The 25,845-nt window shown below is 37.5% G+C and overlaps 1 protein-coding gene, 1 long non-coding RNA gene and 1 pseudogene across 2 annotated transcripts; 2 read left to right on the plus strand and 1 right to left on the minus strand.

Annotated features, from left to right (window-relative positions):
- Positions 1-4: 4 nt before the first annotated feature.
- LOC122994674 lies at positions 5-3,462 on the minus strand. The gene is made up of 3 exons (XR_006406648.1): positions 1,441-3,462; positions 457-664; positions 5-348 (listed from the first exon to the last, which is right to left on the minus strand). It is a non-coding gene; the product is annotated as an uncharacterized LOC122994674 (long non-coding RNA).
- A 1,436-nt stretch (positions 3,463-4,898) lies between these two features.
- LOC122993402 lies at positions 4,899-12,196 on the plus strand (annotated as a pseudogene).
- Positions 12,197-16,799: 4,603 nt separating this feature from the next.
- LOC122993134 (retinal homeobox protein Rx2-like) lies at positions 16,800-25,040 on the plus strand. The gene is made up of 4 exons (XM_044367024.1): positions 16,800-17,026; positions 17,728-18,214; positions 21,051-21,307; positions 22,561-25,040. The coding sequence occupies exons 2-4, from the start codon at positions 17,932-17,934 to the stop codon at positions 22,996-22,998; spliced, it is 978 nt and encodes a 325-aa protein (XP_044222959.1). The 5' UTR covers positions 16,800-17,026; positions 17,728-17,931; the 3' UTR covers positions 22,999-25,040.
- Positions 25,041-25,845: the final 805 nt, after the last annotated feature.

Raw genomic sequence — 25,845 nt, forward strand, 5'->3', positions numbered from 1 at the left:
ATAAAGCAGTTAGAATAAATTGTGTATTGATGAATAATAATATTGTAAATATTGTAATAATAATGACAACAACAATGATAGTGAAGATTGGTCAGACGATAGAAACACTGTGACAGAATCATCGCAACATAAGGGACACAAACAAGTGGTTCCCATCGCAGGAAGACATAAAAACATTTAAAAAAATCTCACTGATCTCTTTTGATTCAGTCAGATTGAACCACTCAGGGAATAAACAGTTTTATACTGGACAGGAAGTAGAATCAAATGTTAATGGTTGGTGAGCCAACCAAAGCAGATCTTACCTTTCTGAAACAAGCTTCTACCAGATTTAAAGGGATCATGTTTCTGTAAGTCAAAAACACATCTTCTGAGTGCCCTAATGCATCATTAAACCTCTAAATTATGTTGAGAACATTTCCTGTATAGTTTTCTTGAGAAAAGTTTGATACATACCTGATTAGATCCAGAAAAGCATCTACAGTGTGCACAGCCTCTGCATTACCACCAGAGGACACTGCTGTATATCTGGATGGTTTCCCCGGCTGGATAAGAACGGTTACGACAACACCAGTGAATGCAGCGATAAGTGTGGTGACCATGCAGTACCTGAAGGCCCTGAACCCAATTTTCCCATAAGTCTTCCTGTCCACAGATGACAAGCCTGAAATTAAAAAGATGAATCTAAACCTCATGATTAATTAGTACAGCAATCGCTATTGGTGTTTAAGTTCTGTACGTGCACACATTCTCGCTTTATTTTAAGTACACAAATTAGTAATTACCACATGTACATGGGCACATTTTGACCTGTATAAAACATTTGGAATGTTTGTCGAGGCCCTAAATACATAAACATTTTCAGAGAAAACCTGTAAACATTTTATCATTCTCTACTTGAACAATGTACTTATAAAATTAAAACTGAGATGAAAGCTTCATGTTAAAAACCTTGTCTACTAGGTAAACTAAACAAAATATTACTAATACACATCAGATGTTTCATAATTGTTTCATTATGTAAAAAGCAAAATAATCAACTATTTTACCGCATACTAATTGAAAAGTACATGTGAAGAATTAAAGGCATTTTCAGTAACAGTAGAAACATAAAATCTTATCTGGGGAAAAAATAAACAAAGCTTCTCAATGGATGAAAAAAAAGTGTCTACTGTGGTGCCGGAAGGAAAATATTTTTTATGTCTGGTGGAAATTTTAGGACATTTAAAACTGAGCTTTTAAGACTGAGCTCTATGCTGTCAGATTTACTTTTTCTTTCATTAGTCTTAAGACTTGGCCATACTACAGTACAACAGCTACTACTGTAGTGTGTCTAAAAAATTAAGATTATAATCTGGAAGCTATTACCATGTGTAATGTGCATCAAACCACTGACTTTGATTAACTTGATTTCGAAATTTACAAAAGTGTGGATCTAACCTGTAATCACAATGGAAATGATGAGGGGAAGCACCAACATCTTCTCATCAGCAGCTCTCCAGGAAAGCTTAAATATTTATTATCTCTGGCTGTCACACCTCTGTGTCGCAAAGCGAAACTCAGGCCGACCCTTATAGACAAATAAACACAGGTCAGCAAGTCAGCAAATTAGCAAGTTAAAAAAAAATCTAATCAGCGAGTTGCAATTTGGACTTTACAATGTTACTGTTGTTTCATGGCAGTTGGAAAGCACATTTTCATTCTTCATTGGAGAATAAAGTGCAATGTGTTTGAAAACCACTTACCTAATGCAACAGCAGCCGTAGTGAGAAAAACAAAAGCCATAATATTAGATCGACTCTGGGATGAAGATAAATGACCTGAGGACTTAGTACATTTGCAGTATGTCTGCTTTTCCTGTGGTTCTGTTACCTTTACTGAGTCCAACTCGGACAGGTCGTTGGAGCTGGGCAGCATTTCTTTTATAGGCCGCAGAAAAATAGACATGAAGTAAGTGTTTTGATCTAATGCTGGAATTAAGAAAAATTGCAAGAGTAAAGGGCATTAAAACAGGTTCATGTAAAATCCACACATGGTAAAAATATAAAGACCTTAAAAGTGACAAATCAATAACATTACATAACAACACGTCAGTAGATGTAAATATAAAGTATTATGAGAGATGATTCCATTTTTTCTCACCTGTATATAATCCCCTTTCAAATGGCATTCAATGAACGGCCTTAAAGTATGATCTCCACTTACCACAGTTAAGATGAAAAGGTTGGCAAGCATGAAAGTTTCAATCATCAACTTTGTGTCTGTGCCTTTCCCTTAAGTCATATGCAACTGCTTTAGTTTCAGAATAGAGGAAGTATCAAGTACTGTTAAATGCTATATTATAAGTGCTAGAACATAGTTTGTTGCTGAGGAATTTATGTGTAAGTTCATTCAGAAGGAATTGTGTACATATCGCTTATTCTGCTTATTCTGGCTTCACCTTTTCCTCTTGGTTGGTCATGTCCCTGAAAGTCTAGAAATGCAGCTTTAATTCAAGCAAACTGAGATTTCAATTGCCATTTATGTGCACACGATGTGCAATTTAAGTCAATTAGGATTCAAATATCTAATGTGCATGTTTGGAAATGCATCATTACTGTCAAGATTAAAATGATACCTCCATTGACTAGTGATATTCTGTTGACTGCAAAGTATAACCCTGCCATAATTATAATAAATGTTAAATGTACTTCTTTAAATTAGCAGACTCTGTGTCAGCTTGAAAATAAAAAATGCAAAATGGGGTTTTGCACAGGATTTTGAATCATATCACAGTTTAAAGCCACATCAAATGAAAATTTACACATTAATTTGAAAAAAAACAAACAGTGTTCCCTCTGGCAGGCGGGATATAGCATTCGACTGGATGAAGCGCACCAAGAACACCTTTCCAGTGCCTCCCATTGAGCAGGTTTTTGGCCAGTATCAGCAATTTTGGGTTTGTTTTCTGGAAGTTCACTTGAACACAGTGCATTAGTCCAGCTGCAGGTTGGTTTTTATGTGCCCATGCTTTCTTTGTGTTTGCCTGAGTGACAGCCAGTGCACAAACACAACATCCATCACAATTTAAAAATAAATGTTAGTCACTGCACAAAACATGTTCTAAAGTAATTTTCACCAGTCGTTACTTATGACACATGAATATTCTTCACACCCAGAGACAAAGACAAAAGTAGAAACCAATAGTCGCATCTCCCAAACCAGCCAGTTCTCTACCAGTCTTTCATGAGCCTACCAAATGGGATGACAATACTGGGACTGTGACTGGCTCTATTTCCATCATAGGTACCGGACTACAATGCCAATCCATGTTGACAGTCTCTCTCATCCCTTCTACATAGACTCAAGGCTGTTAATTCTTGTCAAAGACGGTTCTACTAAATATTAGCAGTATAAATCAATCAATCAATCAATTTTTATTTATATAGCGCCATATCACAACAAAAGTCATCTCAAGGCACTTTTCACATAGAGCAGGTCAAGACCGTACTCTTTAATTTACAGAGACCCAACAATTCCCCCAGCAGCACTTGGCGACAGCGGTAAGGAAAAACTCCCCTTTAACGGGTAGAAACCTCAAGCAGAACCCGGCTCTTGGTGGGCGGCCATCTGCTTTGACCGGTTGGGTTGAGAGAGAGAAAGAGAGAGGGAAAGGGGGAGGGGGGACAGAAGAACAACAGTCATAACAATAACAATAAGTATAAACAGCAATAGCCAGGGAAGGATGCCATCAGGACTGTGAAGGACCGCGAAGGCTCGGCCCAGAACCCAGGGTTTCCTGTGAGATGAGAAAGCACAAAAAACTCCGGGGAAGAAGCAAAGTTACTGACATGCATTGATGTTACATGAATGCATACAGATAGAGAGGAGGAGGAGGAGAGAGGAGCTCAGTGCATCATGGGAAGTCCCCCAGCAGTCTAGGCCTATAGCAGCATAACTAAGGGCTGATCCAAGGCGAGCCTGGTCGGCCCTAACTATAAGCTTTATCAAAAAGGAAAGTTTTAAGCCTACTCTTAAACATAGAGAGGGTGTCTGCACCGAATCTGGTAGATGGTTCCATAGAAGAGGAGCCTGATAGCTGAAGGCTCTGCCTCCCATTCTACTTTTAAAGACTGTAGGGACCACCAGTAAGCCTGCATACTGGGAGCACAGTGTTCTAATGGGATAATACGGTATTATGAGCTCTTCAAGATATGATGGTGCCTGACCATTAAGGGCTTTGTAAGTTAGGAGAAGGATCTTAAATTCTATTCTAGATTTTACAGGAAGCCAATGTAGCGAAGCTAAAATGGGAGAAATGTGATCTTTTTTTCTAGTTTTAGTCAGTACATATGCAGCTGCATTCTGGACCAGCTGGAGAGTCTTTAGAGATTTGTTAGGGCAGCCTGATAATAAGGAATTGCAATAATCCAGCCTAGAAGTAACAAATGCGTGAACTGCATTTTTTAGGGACAGGATGTGCCTGATTTTTGCAATATTACATAAGTGAAAAAAGGCAGTCCTTGAGATTTGATTTATGTGGGAGTTAAAGGACATATCCTGATCAAAGATAACTCTCAGATTCCTTACGGTGGTGTTGGAGGCCAGGATAATGCCAGCCAGAGTAGCTATATCATTAGATAATGTGTTTCTAAGGTGTTTAGGGCCAAGCACAATAACTTCAGTTTTATCTGAATTTAGTAGTAGAAAATTGCAGGTCACCCAGGTCTTTATGTCCTTAAGGCATGCTTGGAGTTTGTTTAACTGATTGGTTTCATCTGGCTTCATTGATAAATATAATCGGGTATCATCTGCATAACAATGAAAATTTATGGAGTGTTTCCTAATAATATTACCTAAAGGAAGCATATACAAGGTGAATAGAATTGGTCCAAGTACAGAACCTTGTGGAACTCCGTGTCTAACCCTTGGCTTCACGGAGGATACATCATTAACATGTACAAACTGAAATCGGTCTGATAAATAGGACTTAAACCAGCTTAATGCAGTTCCTTTAATGCCAATTATGGCATTGAATGAAAACTATCTAAATCTACAAGGCTTCAATATTGTAAAATAATAAAACAGAAGGTAAATACAACAGGTCAGAGGTCCAACGTCTACTCTGATCATGGAAAAAAGAATTACAGTAGGCCACCCAAACCTTTTGAGTATAAAATTCACCAGTTGTAGACTTGAATGGTTTGTAGTTTTCTTATAGATGGAGCAACTGCAGTCAGCTTGAATTTCTGAAATTCTCTTACAATAGTTTCCAATGATGAAATGGTTTTGGGGTGGAAATTAAATATTTAAATGTCCTTATAAAGCTCTCAAAGCACTCCTCCATGATTGGCTCAATGTGCTGCATACACTTGTGGATTTACAAAATTAAATACACTACTTCTGGTGGAGCTTCACATCTTTGAGGAACCCAGAAGTCGTTTATTTAACCATAGTTTGGCAAACTGTGTATTTAGACTTTTTGGGTAACCTTAACTTTTATTAAGTTTCGGGTGTGTATGTATTTCACAATGAATCAGATCAATCAGATATCAGAACAAGAAGTATCCATTTTTTCCAGTAACTGTTTAAGTTGGACAAGTTGGCCTCAGTCCAGAGGTACAAGTGAATGATTTAAACAGATCCTCTGTAATTAGATGATCTTAACACCTAAGAGTATAACATCCAGAGCCTTATTAGTTCTGTGTTAGGCACAGAGGTTTTAGGTCATGGAGGTGTTAAGGCCACAGTGTCCCTAAAATACTGAGTCTTAGCAGGGGAAAAGACAGAAGAGCAGATCAGGGAGATTTTAAGTATCTTACAGCTCCTTGAGTCCCTTTAGTCACAAATCACCTAGTGACAGAGTTCCCTTGAGGACATGCCAATAATACATAAATTATTCTTGAATTAATTTGACCTGTGCTTTCTTGTGTGACTGTAAAAGAAAGTGAAAGTGAAAGAAAAAAAAAATCAAAATCTGGTGTTAAGTAAAATAATGGGGGCAATCTGAAGTGTTTTAATATGAAAAATTTGAAGAAAAATAAACGTATGTTGAGATAGTTAGTTAGTTCAGATATTTTAAGCGGAAACCAAGGCAGATCTAGAAAGAGTGAATATTTAACTAAAATTCATTATATGAGATTTGCTGTCAACATGTTACTACATTATGGGATTTATTTGAACATTTTTGCTTTCATCTGTGTTTATGATCTTTTAAACCCCATGTCTGATGTACAGTGGTAATTAGTATTGGTTAGTGAGGTGGAGTAAAACCGCAGTCGCCTACATCTTGAGGTTCTGTGCTGCTGCATCTTGTTGACAATGTAAAGACTCTCCGATGTCGGAAGGCTGCCAATTATGAGCTTAGCTCTTTAGTGGTTTTACTCCAGCCACAAGTTATTGATACAGTCTAGCCAAGGATCCCATTTGGGAAGTTTGTAAGGCAGTAATCTGTTAATTCACAGATATAAGGTTTATCAACTGCCTTTCTCCCCTCCATTGGCCGTTGACCTCCCTCACCCCATTCCCTGTAGGATTGCGCCATTAACATCTATCTGAAGTGAGCAATGCTGTTCCTCATGAATCAAATGTTGGGTGATAAGTTGAAGAGTATTGGAGATGATGGTAAAGCAGGAGCAACTGGAGGAGTCCAAAGGCATGTCCAGGGAGGAGTTTGAGTACCAGAGGCAGCTAGCGGAAGAGAAGTGAGTAAGCAGAGACATGCTTTTATTATATCATCCGAGTAAAACTAATTGCTGTGCAACAAAAATAATGTCTATGACTAGTGTAGCACAACACATGTGCTGAACTGGAGATCCTGATAGAGAATATGTACACATTCCAGGGATCTTAACATATTTAAATGCCTAAATGTTTTAGTGTGAGTCACAAAGCACTTAAATAACATTGAGCTATTTTTATGGACAAAAGTGAACATAATAAATGTGAGAATACTTCCTACTGAATTGTTGAATAGAGTGGAAAGCTGTTGTAAAGAGAAAATATGACCTACATGTCCATTAAGCAGGGATTAGCATGTGTGATTAGTATTACTAACTACAGTAGGCTCCTACTTCATGTTTGTCTGTGAGCCACAGACATAAACAAAACAAAAGGCCTCACACCTTCAGATAACAGTGGAGGAATGATACTGTACAGTACTGGTATACAGCACTGCTTTAACCCTAAATGTCCCCATTTGAATGGGGACCAAGTACGGCCAATGACACGAGGTGCTATTGCGATGTGAGCCATGCTGGTAGACTCAGGTTTAAATTCTCCTTCTATGATTCATTGTTATTGCACAGAAGCTACCATTGGCGTTTCTAAGTGATGACACTTGTTACTGATGTTGACTTGACAATCACATAACCAAAAAATTTAAATTAACAGAAAACAGTTTACCAGTTATTACCTCTTTGGGTAACAACAGTTCTTTTTGGTGTTTAGGTTAAATCAATATGGCCATAAAATGCTGTAGTTTGCAGTACTAGAATAGAGACAGTTTTATATTAACGTTAAAACAAGAGAGGGAATGTTTTCACTGACGGTGATTCCTGAGTTTTCTGGTATTATTATAAAGGAATTACACTAATATTAGCCCGTTAATATTGTGACAACAATATCTGAATCTCACTATATTATTCTTGTGTAATTGCAAAGATGTTGCACTAATATCACCCCATTATTCTAGATTTCTAATATCTCATTTGATGCCTGGATTTTTTTTTTCTTACCAAAACGTGCGTGGGTGTGCATTTGACAGTTTGAACTCTCTTGCCTGTGTGGTTGTGTGTGATGCATGTGTGACATCAACGGATGCAAACAAGGCTTATAAGGTAGCTTTAGGTGGGGGTTTATTAGCTTGGGGCTCAAATTAGCCGGAGAAGCAGATTAGGCTCCGCGTGTAATAACCTGTCAGGGCTCGATTTCAGGAAGCTACCATTAAACATGTCTCTTAGGCAGTGCGCTTTAAAACAATAATTTTTTAATCACTTTACAATCTCAAGTAATGCTGATGTGTTAGCTGTCTTCAATTAAGCAAAAAGGCACAAGCCTCATTCTCCATGTGACAGTGTGGAAGCCTATGTAAGTCAGTTATGTCTTTAAATGCAACTACAACAGGGGGTTTAAGGTTTATTTAAATTAGATGGGTTCACTGATAAAAAGGGAAAAAATATATGTATGCATTTTTGAAATTTAATTTGAAAATTATTTAAGCTATACATCTAGCTATAGTGCTGTACTAGAATTTTTTTTTCATAATCAGAAAAATATATATTCAATATATACAAAAAAATTCATCTGCATCTTTAATATTATATTATTATGCAGTTTAGGAGCACATTTTTGAGTTTTTTCTAATTAAAAAACCTATGATTCTAATTAAACGTACACATCAAAACTAGGGGTTGGCTTACTTAGACCACTTGACTTACTGAGACTATCTGATTAAACTATTAAGAGGAAGCTGCAAGAGTCCTCATTTTGATTTATCCAGATAAGAGACAGTGTGTAGGTCTGTGGCTGAGTCACAGTTCCAGTAAAACCACACATTATTGTTAGTGGTGAAATGGATTTGACTACACCTGATTTTTAGATAGATTTCAGGGACTTTGCTTTGTCTCCAATCTCTGTTATTTGAATAGAACTGAAATTCTGGTTCAAGTTTTTGACAACACACAAAAGGGGAAATAATGCATGACACTGTATTATACTGTTTGTTAGACCTCATGAACTGACGATACATAACTACTCGAATGTGCCTAATGACGCACATACAGTGAATGCTGATATCTTCTTCATGTATACACGGCACAGTCTTAGAGGGGAATGAGGTGAGTACAGCCCCGGCCAAGACACCAAGTACCCGAGGAGATGTGCCAAGCTGCAGCTCTTGGTGTAGTTAATCTCATTAAAAGAGGGTCAGGGCCCGAGCAGACCACCCTTAAATAGACATGGGTCAAATCTAGTACCAATATGGACACGATCCTATAGTACTGTTGACAACCCTGCAGGTAGCTCAATTTTTCCAGGCCAAACAGGTGAATCTGGGTGGAGAGGGTGGATAAGTAACAGACTACTTTCTGCATAAGTTAATTTAACTAAACCCTACTATTTGGTACAGTGCAACCCAAAGGTGAGTTTGAATGTTTAGAGATCCTGATCTTATATTACATTTTTACATATTTTAATAAAAACAAAAGTGTAGTACTCTGCCTGGTTTAGTTAACACAAATGGACTCAATTGTGGATTGTATGGAACATGGATGATATTCTTTTGTGAAGTGAAACTAGATGAAACCAGGACCAAATCTCAACCAAACTAACATACCAAACCCCTAAAAGCAACTGTATAAATGCATTATTTTTTAACTGAATTAGGCCCGGATCAACTTGCCTTATGTAGCAAATAAGGACATGCATTTGTTGAACTTCTGCGTCAGTACAAACCTGGGCCACAAATGAAGCAGCAATCAGAAACAGTAACAAGATGCAATCATCATCCCTTGTCTTTAGTAAAAAAACAAGACAAGAAAGGTTTAAAATTTTGACATTTAATTGTAGCACTGCACCTGCCAATTACTTTAATTCCCACCACCAGACAAGTGGAGCCAAATGTATAATTTTTAATGCTTTGCTACCACCGGTCATTGGTGTTGGAGAACTTTGAATAACATTAATCTTCAACTGATACAGAACCATCATGACAACAAGTGGTGTATTGGGGTTTTGAGTAGCAGGTTTTGTTACTTTTGGGTTTGGGGTACTTAAGCATCTTAAACTGTATGTCTCTTTGATCATAGCTTCCCTATCAGGCCAATCTGTAATTAATTTTAAAATGACAAAACACAAACCCAAATTGTGTCCTCCTGTGACGTTTTAAGAATAAAAATGTGAACGATGAAGTACAAGCATCAAGGAAATTCTATCACATGTTAATAAAAGCACCAGGATCATAAAATGGGAGAGACTTCATTCTCACAGCTCCACATGAGATCAGATGAATGAGGAATTATAGGAATTACAGCTTGCTTAACCAAATCAAAACAATACAGTGTGAGTAGTTGATTGGATCAATAAGATAATGTTTCATAGTATAATCTCATTGACTCTGGTCAGGTGTTCCTGGTGCGAATTGTTTTCCCTTGCTAACAACATTACTGTAATGTGGTAATGCTGCTGATGATAAGACACGGATGTTCAAGGAAAGCTTTACTCAAAGCCACCTGCTTCTTTGTCCACCCGTTAACCTTTTTAAGTCGTGTTCTTATGTTAAGACTCATGTGTTTGGCTTAGGCTTCTTGGAGAAGGCAGAGCGAAGACACAAAGGATACATTCAGGGGATGCATTCAAATGTGCAACAATATTCATACAATTTATACATGAAATGGATATCTGCAGCCATGCCGGAGGCTCTGTGAGGGTGTATTTAGGTACAACAGGGCTTTAAGCTAAATGCTAACATGCTGACGTTTAGCAGGCATAATTACCTTGTTAACCATCTCAGTTTAATAAGTTGATAAGCCTCTCTGAAAGCAAAATTCTTATAGAAATGTTTTTTTTCCCTTTTAATCGAACTGTTCGTCACAGGCAAACATCAACATGTTGCTGCAATGGTCTTAATGTTACATTTAAAAGCTACAGTTGTGGGGGTGGAACATGAGTTTCTTTTATAAGTATTATTATTATTTTATTACAATTGTTGATGTTGAAGGGAGTGTAACTTGGAAGAGACAGATGCACTATAACCATGGTGTCAGCTGACAGATTAGGGGAGAGTGGACAGACAAATTTAAAAGTGCCCTGTGGTGTTTTCTTGTAAACAAACAAAAGTTATGTTTGTATTGACTGTTTCTCACCAAAATACATCCATGTTTACTTGCTTACATTCCTCTTCTCTGCCTTTGTTGGCACATTGCTGTGTTTCTTGGCACATTATAGCCACCTGTAGATCAGTGGAAACAATTACACAATAGTGTGAAACAATTGGTAGGACTGTGCATCGTGTCACCTAGATACATGAGATGTGATGAGACAAACAAAACAGGGACACATTCATTAAAAAACTACTGCTCCAAAGAGCTACTAGGTGTCAGAAACTCCACAGGATACCTTTAAGTTTAACAGAAGCACACAAGAAACTCCTTAAAGCAACATTATGCAACTATTTTACCTTAAAATAAAAACTTCAAAATTATTTTGATGGTATACTGATGTGTAATAGGGAGAATGGCCCCTCTTTTATTCCCACTCTGCGCCCTGAACACCTGTTCTTGCACTATGTAACTTGGGTTGAGTGGGTATGATCACCCACGAGAAATAGTATAGGGTTTTTCCATTGGCACTTTTGGCTGTGCCGGGTCAAACAAAGTCAAAGTCACCTAAACAAGTCGACACAGCAACAAGATCTGGAGATATTTGGAGCTATTCGTTCATTTGTTGTGAGAAATACTGCAAAGAGGAACAGTACAAGCAGAAACAGCCACAGTTTGATGAAGAGCTGCAGACAACAGGCTCTTAGTGCATTTTCGGCCAAGAGCACATCTCCAACAGGTAGCCTAAACGTATTTTACCTTGCGGTGAGGGTACTGCATTATTGTAACGACTGAAAGCGATCAGGAAACAGCAAAATAAGGCTGATATCTGAAAGTACAAACAGGAACACAGGAGAGAAATTTCAGGTGCACTGGTGTGACTAATGAAAATATTTAATCATACTTGACAGATTTTGGTTGCCCTGTTATCAACAGAATTAAATGCATCAGCGTCCTGTAATTACCACTTGTGGCAGCAGAGGACGCTGTTGCTGATGCTCAGCAGATGTTACATAGTCTTGCTTTAACACATGAAATAACCATCAATGACCTCAGTTATGTCCCCTCAATGAAAGTCATGTCGCAATACCTGCATATTTATTCTTCTCATAATTATATTAATTTTCATACAAAACAGTACAAAACATTTAATATTGCTGAACTATCCAGAAACTGAGGTTGTCATTCTGAATATACATTAAAACTATTTTATTTCATTAGTCCATAGAGTGCTCAAGATAGATGACACTGACCTGCCAGAGGACCGTACAAAAATGGTGGAAGAGGATTAAGAAGAGGACACTAATAATGATACACCAAACCAAACCCAGGCCATAGTGATGGAGATAAAGCAGACTGCTCAGGAAAAGTGTTTTCTCATGTGCCTACTATTCATTTAACCTGCATTTAACCCAAACTATACCTAGGCCTTCAAATATGTGGTCATATTAACTGCAATGTTAGACAATTCAAGTACAATGTAGATTTAATAGCTATTGATTTTGATCCAGAAAGTCATTTCTTTTTTAGAAAATATTACAATTGAAAACTGATTTGGCTATGGAGGGCCGCTCTACCTCACAGCGCTTACATTACTTCTCTAAATTAATTTGTCATCTCCATGTTAGAAGTCCTTAGCTTTATTCAAAGTGGGATTATTAATGTCATTAATGTCATGTTATTGATGTCTTTTTATCTGCACGTTAAAAATATTAATTTAACAGTCTTTGAAATAGTATGAAATGCTCCTTTTTGTGTCATCTCCTCAACGACTATGTTTAAAAGATAAAGATGTTAAATTAGACTTTAAGTGAAGGAAGTATTAACCGTGGGTCAACAAGTCCTAATCTGGATGAGTAGAGGGAGGGTTAAACTCCTTTAACTATTGTGACAAACCAAAAGATTAAAAGATAAAGTACCTGAATGCTCTGAACATTTCTTTTCCCCTTTCCTAATGACTTTGTCTGCACCAGTTCAAAATATTAAATAAGCAGGATTCAAAGTAGCATAGTAGGACAAATGCATGGGATTAAAAATAAGGAAATTTAGGAATATGTCCTATGCAGGAACATCAATGATGCACTCTTATCTCTATCTGCACACCTTGACATAGCAGGTATGTTGAGTTGCTTGTACTGCACCTATAAGGAAAAGCAAATAGATTACATACATCATCGGACATACTGTTTAATCTAGGATTAAACTTTTACCCTGATACCTGCTTGGCCCCTCCATCGCTAGATACTAATTAGATTACTAGTTTCATTTAATGTACATTTTTTAAAACAATTATAGCCTTTTTGGATATTCTGAAATGACATTTTGAAATTCTAAAATAAAAAATGTAACTTTCATTATGTCTGTAAACAAAGCCTAAGCTTGAAGCCAGGTAAAATAAAAAAAGGTTATTTTATGTACTACCTCACACAAACTGATAATAGACTTGCACATCTGACAGTACAGACTGTTCAGTATTTGAAAGAGTCAGCTTCCCCTCACATTTCAGCCAGAGCTGATCACATGGTCAGTCGCTCAGCATTTTACCCTCCCTTTCCATCATCTCCCTGTCATCCCCCTGCTGCTCCCCATCCCCCTTTCCCCCTGTAAGCTGACACAGCGCCTTTAAACATTATCCGCTTTCTTCCTAATAGGATCTCAGGGGCTTAAATTGTCATCTGATAAAACTAAGGAGCTTGATAGCTATGCTGCACCCTCTTAACCAATTTGTACTCAATTAGGATAATGGGGAAACAAGCAAAGAGGGACAGCTTTAATATATTAATGTGATAAAATGATTATCAATTTCGCTTGCCAACGACTTGGGTGGTATTAGGAGCCTCTTGCAGGTCTCATATGAATATTATCCATTAATGTAGTGGGCAAAACAATAGATGATATTAGAAACATCTGAACTAGATCTGAGTAGGTGTTAAACATTATGTGTCAACAGGTGCATAGCATTTCCAAATACAGATGTGGACACACAAAGGTCACAGTAAACATTGTGACTTGATAAACAGGTGTAATTTATAAGACATTCAGGTGTATCATTTCCAGGGCTCTGGCAAGAATTATACATGCTGGCTCACACTATTTGAACCTAGCCATCATTAATGCTCATAGTTATACCTGCGTTTTTCTTGCTGCGACAAGACCACCATACAGATGGAGACAACTGCAGTGACAACGCTCTTGGGTCAGCCTGGAGTAATCATTATTTAAACTGAAATAAACTGTATCAGATTTCTTAAAAAACACATTTAAAGCATACAAGGTGGGATCTTGTAGCATCTTCTGACATACAGCTTTGTTCCCCTCATTTTAATATGTAAATATATAATATTTTTTAAATGTAAATATTTATTGTGTAGAAACGTAAAATTGATGTATACATTTGCTTATGAGGTTTGAAAAGTCTTCAAGAAGTAAGAGGACTTCACCCAGATGTTCTATCTGGTTAAACATAACCCTGACACTGCTAAGTGGGAATTTTAGAAGGTGTATTCGACAATCAGGTGAAGTCGAAGTCAGGTTAGCTGAAACGGATTGCAGATACATGTGGTTTGTTGAACATGTGAGAGTCAATTGACAATACCACCTGATCTTTTTTTATATCATCATTGCGTACTAATACACTGTTATAAGATTCAATGTTGGTTTGTAAAATCATTCTGATACCTCAAAGTTTCTGACATATACTATATATATTTTTACATATCTTTTTATGAAAATCATAACTCTCTAAATTTTGTGACAACTGGATGTTCTGAATCACACACAATGAATCTTCTCACTTGCATCACTAATTGATGACACTAATTATCATCCTCTAAGTCCATTGACTGTCTTATGGTATCAGCTTACTAAAGCAATTAATGCTTCTTTCAATGTTTTATCTTGCTAAAAGACAATTTCCAAAATAGAAATCCTGGTTGACATGACAGAACACCTTAATTAATTTGTGATGTTTTAAAATATTCATGAAAATGCCTTGTTAACTAATGAATAAATTAATGAAGAGCACACGTTGCACCCTGCCAACACACATTGACTTTCTTTACAGTAACCATATGGCAGAGCCTGGGCACATGCCAACTCCTTTACTTTATTTCTTTCTTCTAGTAGCAAAGCTTGTTGTTCACAGGCAAAAGTAATGGGCTTTGCAGTCTTTGCTTTCTTGGAAAACAACCTTGACAACCAAGAAAAGGTGTTCAGCCAAAGCCACTTAACCCACAGCCATTCTGCCCATAGAGAGCATTGGCAATTCAGATCAGTGTTGCCAGGCGGCTTTAAACTTGTTAGTATTCAAAATTCCTCGTCTGCTTAGGCATGAGACAATCATGCAGACAAACTTTCTGGGAATCTCCCCGAGTCCAAGAGGATGGCATATCCATAGATGGAAGACCCTCATTAAGCGTCTTTAATGAGTGTCAAAATGTATTTAAAAATTAATTATAATCAATAGTTATTATTTTTTACACACACCGCCTGTTAGACACTACAGCAAATTTTCATGGAGTCTATGAAAAGTGGAATGAATATGAACATGTAATACATGTGTACCAACAGATTTTACTCATCTTCTTGGTAATTGTAGGCATTTTCAAAAACAATGCCCTATTGCAAAAATAATCCACATAGAACGCATGGCAGAGTAAACAAATGAAAACTTAAAAACAGTACTTCCTTACTTTCAAATCAGTCTGGCAGTCCTAATAATGACATTAATTCTTGGAAACTTTACAGTATGTATAAAATAACTGAATATAATAAAAGTCAGTATTTGATATATGATTTGTTGCATGGCTGATGCTTCAGACTTCTCTTAAAACCACTTCAGAGACAATTTTTTTTCTTCAATTTTTTGCTTTCTCAGATTTTATACACCTGACATTCTGTAGGAAAAACTACCTTGTGCACAACTTTTCCATGCTGGATTTTGCTTTTGCCGTGCAAAGAACTCCTAAATATATCTTCAGATGGGAGGAGTGAGGTCAGAGGAAATCTCTAGTGAAGTCTTTAGGCTCATTAAGGATAGGATTGATCTCTGCAACACCTACTGTAGCTGCCACAGCTTTGGTTGTGCCAGCTGGCAGAGGAGAAACTGCAGGTTGCAGGATAAAATGCCCCCAATGCCCCCAACCCAGTTCCACTGTGAACCATTAGAGCAACAAGATTATTCATAAAACAGGGCCACACTATTTGTTATTTTTTTTATCTGACTCATGTAAACAATATGAGTATGTGTCACAGTCTCAACTGAAACACTTTAAAGGGGCTTTAACGGGACTTTTAATAAGGACAGGGTTCAACATTCATCTTGTACACTTATTGCTCATACAGTATTTGAAATGATTAGGTTAAATGGTATGGGAGGATTGTCCCATTTTACTTTTCTGGACCTAGATGTTGTTATTTTTACTTCTTGTCACTCCCTCTTGTACAAACATGAAAAATGCAGGATGCTTTGACTATTATTACTATTATAAATCGTATCTTCTTAGCTGTGTACTATTTATAGTAACTCAAGTAGACAATTCATCTGAATAGGAAACCTTCATAACATTGCTCATTCTTTATTTCCACAAAAAAATTGTCATTAAATTTGCTTTCAACCACAAGTGATTCATTTATTTTTCCAAATGCAACAATGCTCATAAAGAATGGTCTGCTTGAAAAAAAAAAAAATTTATGAATACAAGTCTTTACAGTCTGTAGCCATTCAAGTTAAAAGTCCATCTCTGTGTCTTTTCTCCCTTACATTGTCTATAATGAAGGGATTAGTGGAAACTCTCAGTACAAGCCATTATCTTTCAAACAATAGATTTTTTGAAAGTTTTGTCAAGGCTTCATTAGCAATGGCCTCCCTCTGTGGTCTGAATGCAGGACACATTTGGAGCAATTACTTGACCAGAAAACAACTGTCAGTCATTCTTAAAGGGGAAGGATTCCAATTAATAAACCTCTTAAACCCTTTGGTTTTACTACCATTCCCCCGCAAGCTTTGGTGTCCTGTGTGGTTAAGAAGAGTTTTGTCAGGAGAGAAAGACATTACATATGCTTGTTGCACAGGGCTCCAACAGTATGTCCTTTGCTCACTTGTGTGCAGGGGATTTCAAGGACTTAACAGGGAGGAACAAGTGCCTACAGTAGATATTGTCATTTGTGTACTTATGGACTACAGAGACACGATGTGCGCAGCGTAACTTGTGATAGAACCTTGAACGAAGGTAAGATTAATTTATTTACTTTCTTTATTGTGCATTTTGTCAATCATAATAGATACTGATGTATGGGTTTCCATAAGGTTCATTTGTTTTCAAGTAAGAGATTAAAATATTGTTTAAGTGCAGCTTGCTTATTGGTGGCTCACAAGATGTCTTTGGGTAGATTTTAATTCAAATTACTGCATACGTATGTAAAAACTTTAAAAATGCTGAGGTTTAAATGTGCTATGTAGATAAAAACAGATGTGAATCAGATTATTGGGTAATTGGGTTTGTTTTTCTAGACACTGTAAAAATAAGATATGCACTGATACAAAAAGTGTCTGTGCAGAGCAAAGATTCTTCACTGATTCACTTTAAAATTCCTCCTATTTTTATCAAGGTTTGTTGACAAAATATTGCCCTGCTTGTAGTCAACAACATATGATCGTGACAGAACTTTTACAAAGATAGCATGATTTGATGAAGTTTCTTGAGGTAGAAAAACATTGAATTTATGGAGGAGATTAACACTCACTATTTGAAGTACTTGTGCTACTTTAAGTATCTTAACAATCAAAACAAGGGAACTTGCTGCCAGAACAGATCTCATTTCCACTACAACAACTGAAGCCTATAAAGACTAACAAGCTATTCAATGATTCATTAAGTGTACAGAATGTGTCATGTCATTTTTTTCTTTTCTCTCACTTACTCGTTTGCAGACAAAGATGTGAGTTTGTACTGCTTTTTCACAAAAACCATATTCAACCTCACTGAAGTGATCCCTGAAGAATACGGCCCTCACGCTTCACATAAGGCTGTTCCATTGCATGTGACGCAGCTCTCTACAACAACTGCTCTGCCTTGTCTCATTTTGGGTTTTTTTTTCCTGACAAGAAAGAGAGAAAGTATCTCCAAAGGCTCGGATGCATTTGTCAATGGATACGCTCGGAATAGTGGACGACAGTTGCCTGGACAACTATGATATGGCAAAAGGTGCTGGTTCAAGCACTGGAGGTAGGGTCCACAGCATTGATGTCATACTGGGATTCACTAAAGACCAGGACCCTTTACTCCATTCAGTAGGAGATGATGAGGGCCAAAAAGCCAATGGAGAAAACCCACAGCACCCTGAGAAGCAAGACCCATCAGATCCCTATGGCCATCTTTCAGAGCTGCGTGACAGCTCTCAACATTCTTCCTATCATGGTGAGTCTTTTCAGAAAAGAACATATTGTGTTGTACAAACAGTCTCAGATGAATTTCTTCATGATCACAGTCAGTTCAGGGATTTTATCTTAGACTGTGCAGAGAGTGACATTGGACATATATAAAGTTTATTGAGGTCTCTTGGTGTATCTCTGGTTTAGAATGCAATACTCCCACACTGTTTTCCATATATGTTGGACCAGTATCCTTCCATAACAAAGTTCAATATCATGATGGTTGTGATTGTCTGTAATGACAGCGATGTGAAGTAATAAGGGCAGCAATTTTGGTGAGTGCAAAAGGAGGAGCACAGAACTACATTTAAATGAAGTTATATTTGTGTGATTCCATCTTAAGATAATACAATAGTTACCTATGATTTTAGGTGACTGGACTCTCATATTTACAATACAACGATAAAAATACAAGAACCAGCAAAAGACAAGCTTGACCGATGGAAAACCTGTGTTTACTATACTTCTGTGTTCAAGCTATACTTCTGAATCTTGATTTTAATCTTAGATGTAAGTTCTAAAAATTCCTTGAATCTATAAATGGCTTATACTGAGAAATATATTCAAAACCACGAAACAGTGTTGTTGTTTTTTATCAAGTGGAAACACACCATCATTTTAAACAGAGGACATTTTGATTTGTTAACATAAATTATGGTTACATTCCAATCAGATGTTATAGTACCAGGGCCCTGGCGCTGTGCATGCTAGCCTCCTGGCACACCACAAGTGGACCAGAGCCATGTAATTAGTTACACTTGTACTCTACTATGTCCACTGCAAGAAAAGTCAATTCAGCTGACATATCTGTTGTCTTTGGTAATTTTGAGATGTTGAGCAAACTCAAAATAATTAGAGCAAAACTTGTTAAGTTGGTTGAAATAAAATATTTAATACTGTATGTGATAGCAATATTCTGCATATGTAGGATGTAAAAGACTTTCTAAATTTAGCTTACTCTGCTCCAGACTTGTTTATGTTTAATAGCTTAAAATATGAACAGTATATTGTCATCGGAACAACCTATGTGACCAGTAGAGACCAGATAGAGCAGTTCTCTCCAATGGAGGAGCCGGAATGCATGGGAAGTGGAGAAGCGCATTATGCAACAAAGATGATTTGTTTTTTTGAGGTTTGATGCCTTTTTCTGTTGTGAAAACTCTTCACTGTTGTATCCCATTGTAAACAATACAAGCTGAGCACTGCTTTGACTTTTGTCATGCTAAAAACTTGTTGCTGATACCTTTGAGAGTTTTATAAATCAAAGCATAATTTTGCAACACTTTTGATCCCTCGGGCAAAATTAGCTTTACTTTATTAAATTTTGTCCATAAACAAGATTGATGTGGGAGTTTAGATACTTATATGGTGCTTTACCCTAGAACTTAACATAATGTGGAAAAAACAAAGGTTTTTTTTCATTCAGCCCCACCCCCCAAAAACAGCTTTTGCTGCTTGGCATCATTATTCCAAACCAATGATCTGTTGACCATCTTGCCTAAAACGATTTGGTATGATTAACAAGCTTTGGTGCATCACACACATGGCTCACTTGCTCTACATCCATTTCTTGGAAGACACAATCTGGACTATGACTGTTTACTTGGCTTGTGTAGAGGCCAACTAAAGTCCCTTGTTAGATTAGAGGAGGCGGGGACTCACAGGTTTAACTGGTAGCATCTGTTACTATGGGATTACTGCAGGGGAAGAATTCAGTGAAAGACGTGATGTCATTTGGGCTTGCCAAACCCCTGGTGTTCTCAACTGTATAAAGGGCATCAGACATTAAGCTGTTTTTATCACGAGGAGAAGAGTTAAGATTTCACTTAAGACGTGTGCATTGAAAAGCTACATACATTCATCTTGAAATTTTAAACAATCACATCATCTTAAAACTAGACATAAGATAATTTATTCGACTACAGAGAAAGAAATAAAAGAGCAAGAAAAAGTTTTACTTCTAGTGTTCAGAATACGAGGCTATTTCTATGTTTTACTGTTGTCACAGAAAGCAGAATTAATGAAATAGTAAGAGAGGAGAGTGACCCAGTTGTTGGAAATGCTGTGGAATGTGAACCATGTTTATGCAAATCTGACCCCGATTTGAAAGGATGCAACTTCTTACAAGTTTGGTGTCCAATGCTGCTGACATTGGTAACAACATTTCTGGAAAAAATAGGATTATTTTGTGAATTGGTCCTCTGAGAAATTATTTGGCTGTGGTGTTCAGCTGTTATAAACAAAATATTTGAATCATTTAGAATTAATAAACAGGGGTGAACTCTGAAAGATTCACTGTACTGTATTGTAACTGTTGACATTATTACTATTGGGTAATGCACAAAATAGAAAGTCTCTAAACTGATGTAGTCTTTGACTGAGCCAAATAAGATTTGTCAAAATGGTAGTGTTGCCAAAATGTAAAGACTGTTTACTGGCTACAAGTTGCACACCTGTTGGTTGTTTAACAATGTTACATTCATTTTATTAGATGTTAAAAGATATGAATACTGACGTCCTACTTAACCCTGATTTACACTTACATTTTTGTTGTCTATATTTTTGTATGTTACTAATGAGGCAGAATTACTCATTCAAGCAAACAAGTATAAATTGTTGCAATATGTAACACAGCATAACCATATCATAACCCTAAAGATGTAAACATGTTGCCAATGAGAGGTGCTTTTTAATTTCATCTTGGTTTCTGACATCCACAATGAGAAAGGCAGCTATAACAAACATTCTTCCCCTTCAAGTGTGAAAATTTCAGATGGTTAATGATGCCTATTTTGGTCTTACTATCTTCTTCATCATTTTAGAATCAGACCTTTTCTCCAGTGACAAGTGTGACGGAGAAATGAGCAACATGCAAAAGGAGGAAGACATTGCTGAGGGATCTCCCGACATGGCCAAAGAGGAGGAGCACGCTAAAAAGAAACACAGAAGGAACCGTACGACCTTCACCACCTATCAGCTTCATGAGCTGGAGCGAGCCTTTGAGAAATCTCACTACCCAGACGTCTACAGCCGTGAGGAGTTGGCAATGAAGGTCAACTTGCCTGAGGTTCGGGTTCAGGTAAAGACTGTGATATCCTAATCTCCAGCATACCACATTTAATCATAAGATAATTTATTTTATTTTGCACCTAGCTGCAAAAACAGTTGTCATTTTTTGGGACAAATAGGTTTAATCTACAACAACTCTCATAAAACCACTGTTCCCATCTCTAAATCTGTTTCACTACAGCTCTGATTGGCAACAGAATCAGACATGTATATTATTTATTTCAAGGATGTATTTAGATTCAAAACCGATTCTTGATTCAATAAATAGAAAGTGGCGCACTATTTTTAGGCCAGTGCATTGTGTGTCAAACTATTGATTTGTGTCCTTTGTCCACTGAACTGAAATATAAAACATAACTGACAGATACGCTAACTGGTCTTGATGAAGGTCACTGTCTGACAAACAGAAAAAAGCAGAGAAACTTTTGTGATTTAAAAAAAGTTAACTGCATTCATTTTGAAGCATGTTACAGTCTTCTGCCTGTATTAGAATAATCACATTAAAGTGTAATTTAATGGCCAACATCACTAGTTAAATATTTTTTGCAAAAACAGAAGTTAGTGTGTGTGTAATGGGAGTAAGAGGGGAAAAAGTGTTGGGTCTCCAGTAGTGGAGAGCAGCCTCTCGGATGCAACGCTAGTACCGGGAAAAGACATTGCACAGAACATTTAACATGAAACCGACTACAGACTGAGTCTTTTTCTTGGTTGATTTTGTGAAGTGTTGCAATGTGTGTTGGTCAGCCGCTCTCATTTGCTAGTGCTGGAGTTTGATGCTCCACTTCACTATCATTAGTCTCTGAGTGATGGTGCACTATCACAAAATACTTTGTCTTGGAAAGCTAATTATTACGTTATTAACTCGAAAATGCGCCCAAAGGCTTGCTTTTTTGTAAGATGAACTACAAGATTACTCTTGCATGTGCACACTGTACACCGTCCAGGAGCTGCATAACCCTCGCAGTTAAGTTCCACCCTTTTTTGTTCAATCTGTTCAAAACATAATATTATTAATAAATACTGTTACAGAAATTGTTTTTGGCCGTTTTGAATCGATTCAGAATCATAGAAGATGAGAATCTCAATTCTTATGTGAATCGCGTTTTTCACACACCCCAAGTGTTACCATCAGACAACACAGTGTGGCAGACAGCTCAAACTCTGAGATTGATTGTATTTTTTCTGATGATGATTTTTGCCATTGTGTCTCAGTGCCTCCATGACACTGCACCATCTGACCTCATTGCATTTATCTCTGTCCAGGTGTGGTTTCAGAACCGGAGGGCCAAGTGGAGACGTCAAGAAAAGATGGACACCAGCACCATGAAGCTTCATGATTCCCCTATGCTATCCTTCAATCGTCCACCGATGCCTCCCAACGTGGGGCCAGTGGCCAACCCGATGCCCCTAGATCCCTGGCTCACCTCACCCATTTCCAGTGCCACACCCATGCATACCATCCCAGGGTTCATGGGCTCACCTCAGGGCCTGCAGCCAGCCTATCCGAGCCACAGCTTTCTCAACACCCCACCTGGCATGGTCCAAAGTATGCAGCCCATGGGCCCACCTCCCTACCAGTGCCCGCCCAGCTTCAACGACAAATACCCAATGGAGGATGACAGGAGTTCCAGCATCGCAGCACTCAGGATGAAGGCCAAAGAGCACATTCAGTCAATGGATAAAACCTGGCAACACATGTGACCTGATGAAGCACTTTTGAGTTGCTCCAGTGAATGTTTACAAACTTCTTTTCGACTGTTTATTTCATACAACGGAGAGGATTCATGAAGACAAGGAGTTCAAAAGTCAGATATTTTTCAATGACACTAAAGAATAACTCTGGAAATTAATTTCTTGGGATTTTTTAAAATTCACTTTAAAAATGTTATTAATTTTGTATGAACAACTTATCAACCCCGAGGGAAAATGATCAAACCTCTGTGGGTCAATTTTCTTTAGACTTGGACGGGAAAGAGTTTTCCTGCCTTATACACGATTTTTAAAGGACCTCCTTACCAGACATATACATTTTTAACTGCTACACTGTTTGGGAACACACACTTGTTTTAATAAAAGACAATCCTCTACATTAATGTTTTGATCGACACTTCAAAATTGTGTGTCAAGACTAATTTTGTATGTTTTCATGCATTTCAGACAGTACCAACAAACTGCAATATAGTATATGAAAGGCTAAGTGGAGTCTTGTAGCAACATTTTTGTATTTGGAGTTATAACGTGATGACAAATTTCAACAATTTAAACAAGTTTCCTGTCTTAAATGTGGGGTGTTCTGACTGTTATGTGGATGTGAGGTACTTTATAAATGAGGTGATACTGACTTTAGTCTGTGTACCTTGTTGTAAGATTTTGCTGCTTACTTTAAGTGATAATATCTTCATGAGGATTGATGAACACTGCTGCGCTTTGACATGGTTTGCTGGTACAGTTTCTAGTTCTCAAAATTATATAGCTTTGGTATAAATTTTGTTTGTTTTAACAGATTTCTCTCCCTGTATGTCTGTTTGGTTGCGTTTACTCTTTGTCCATCTTTTGAACAAATGTGCACCAATGGTTGGTCATTTCTACTATATTTTCTACTATAGTTTCTTAAAGTGAAAAGAAAGTGGGCACAGATGTGTATTTCATAACCTCTTCTCCCACATACATCTAAGTTTGATTTGGGTTTAAAGGCAATATTTGTATTTTTTTTACTTAAATTATTAAAATGGCCTTTTGGAGAGCATTTAGACCTGATGGGGGAGGTTGTCGGAAGTCACAGAGCGTAATCTGGCTCAGAGGCTAATTTAAACAGACAAGCATACCTCTTAACACCTAATTACTGCTTTTAAAGCGATTAACCCCGGATTCTCAGCCATAGACAGGATGCCCTCAGATGCACCTGAAAAACCCATTTCAAGACCTGATTAACTTTGCCCCTCCCCTCAAACTTGCCAATTTATATTATCTCTAATTTACAGAAACAGCACAACATATCAATGTTGTTCTTTATTGTGCACTGTCTTAATCTTCATCCTTGGTAAAGGATGCTCCTCATTTCATTGTTGACAAAATATTCACTGAAGTCAGGTGGATTTAGAGTGAGAAAGTTAATGGGAGCTGGCAACTTCTCTTACCTCTTGAAAGTAGAACAGTTTGATGTAACTAGAGGGAGATGACGTTGAGATGACGTTGCACTGACGCTGCTCAGATAAATACTGTGAGGTCATGGTGATAATGCGTGTCTGTTTTTATAATGTATTTGGTGTGTGTGCATTGCAGTGATGCAGAGGGGTGCTGGGCAAGCAAAGCACTACTGAACACTCTGGCTGTGCTTTGAGGCAAATCTATCCGTCAGTGGAAATCTACTGTGGACACCATAATGAAGTTTAAGGAACAGTTATCATCTACATCACTACAGAACATTAACTGTGTATGATGGCCTTTAGAAATGGCAGCATCTACACTGTCAGTTTTATAGGTTTGGTTTTATATTTAGTTATAATCCCTGTTGACAACAGTGGACTAAAAGCCAAAGAAACAAAAAGGCACATTTCTTATTAACAGAGAACACATTTATGAATGTGTATGGTTGTTTATTATTTTAAAGCATTTTTTTCATCAGTTTTCAACATTATTATATACTAATTTCTAGTCCTTTCAAGTTTTTAGGATGTGACTTTCATTTTCCATGTGCAAAAGAAAAAATAAAGTTACGGTAGCACCACTGTAGAAGCACTTCAACTGTGGATCTTGTTTTTCTTTCCACACTCGCATTAGTAAGACACCAACATGACTTAGTGCCGTTAATGAGCGCTGGTGTACAATAGGCCATGTAAGCTGTGACAGAGCGAGCTGGCCTGATGGAGGCCTGTTGTGTTTGTTCAGGCCTGTGGAGCTTTGCCAGGCCGTTAGGCAGATGAAACTCCACTCCATCAGGCCCAACCAGGGGTGTCAGGAGGCCCCGCCTGCTAGGCTGCAGAGGCCACAAGGGCTCAAGCTCTAATTGCCCTCCAGTAGCCTGCGTGGCTTAGCTGCCCCAATTTATTTTGGATGAAGGTTTGCATAGAAGTCTATTTTGCATGTGCGCCCTTTACAGGGATGTATTAGTAGGGTAGATAATCTAAACTTAACGTACCAACCATCTTGTCTGACACAGTCAACTTCTGTTTTAAGTTGACATCAATCATCAGCTTCTGTCATATGCTTCAAAACTTTTATCAATAGTAAAACAGACATGGAGGTTGAGGGTAGGAAACTGTTAAATATTGAAACAGTGGTTTTAAGAGAGGTTCAGTATATTAGGGAAGGAACAATGGTGTGAAAGAGGTGAAAATGAAAAACTCTTCTGTGTGCAATGTTATGCTTATTATATTTCATTTGGGCCCTAAAATTGCACCAGAGCACTACATGAGCTGACCAGAGGGACAGAGGGTAAAGTGCTGAGAAAATAGTCGACAGTAAGACAGTAAAATATTTTTGCACGCACTGGTTTTTAGTCTTAGTGAGGTGAATGTATCAAGTGTGCTAAAAGCAGCTTCGCAGAGA

Source organism: Thunnus albacares, chromosome 12, assembly GCF_914725855.1.
Source record: "Thunnus albacares chromosome 12, fThuAlb1.1, whole genome shotgun sequence".
Taxonomy (NCBI): Eukaryota; Metazoa; Chordata; class Actinopteri; order Scombriformes; family Scombridae; genus Thunnus; species Thunnus albacares.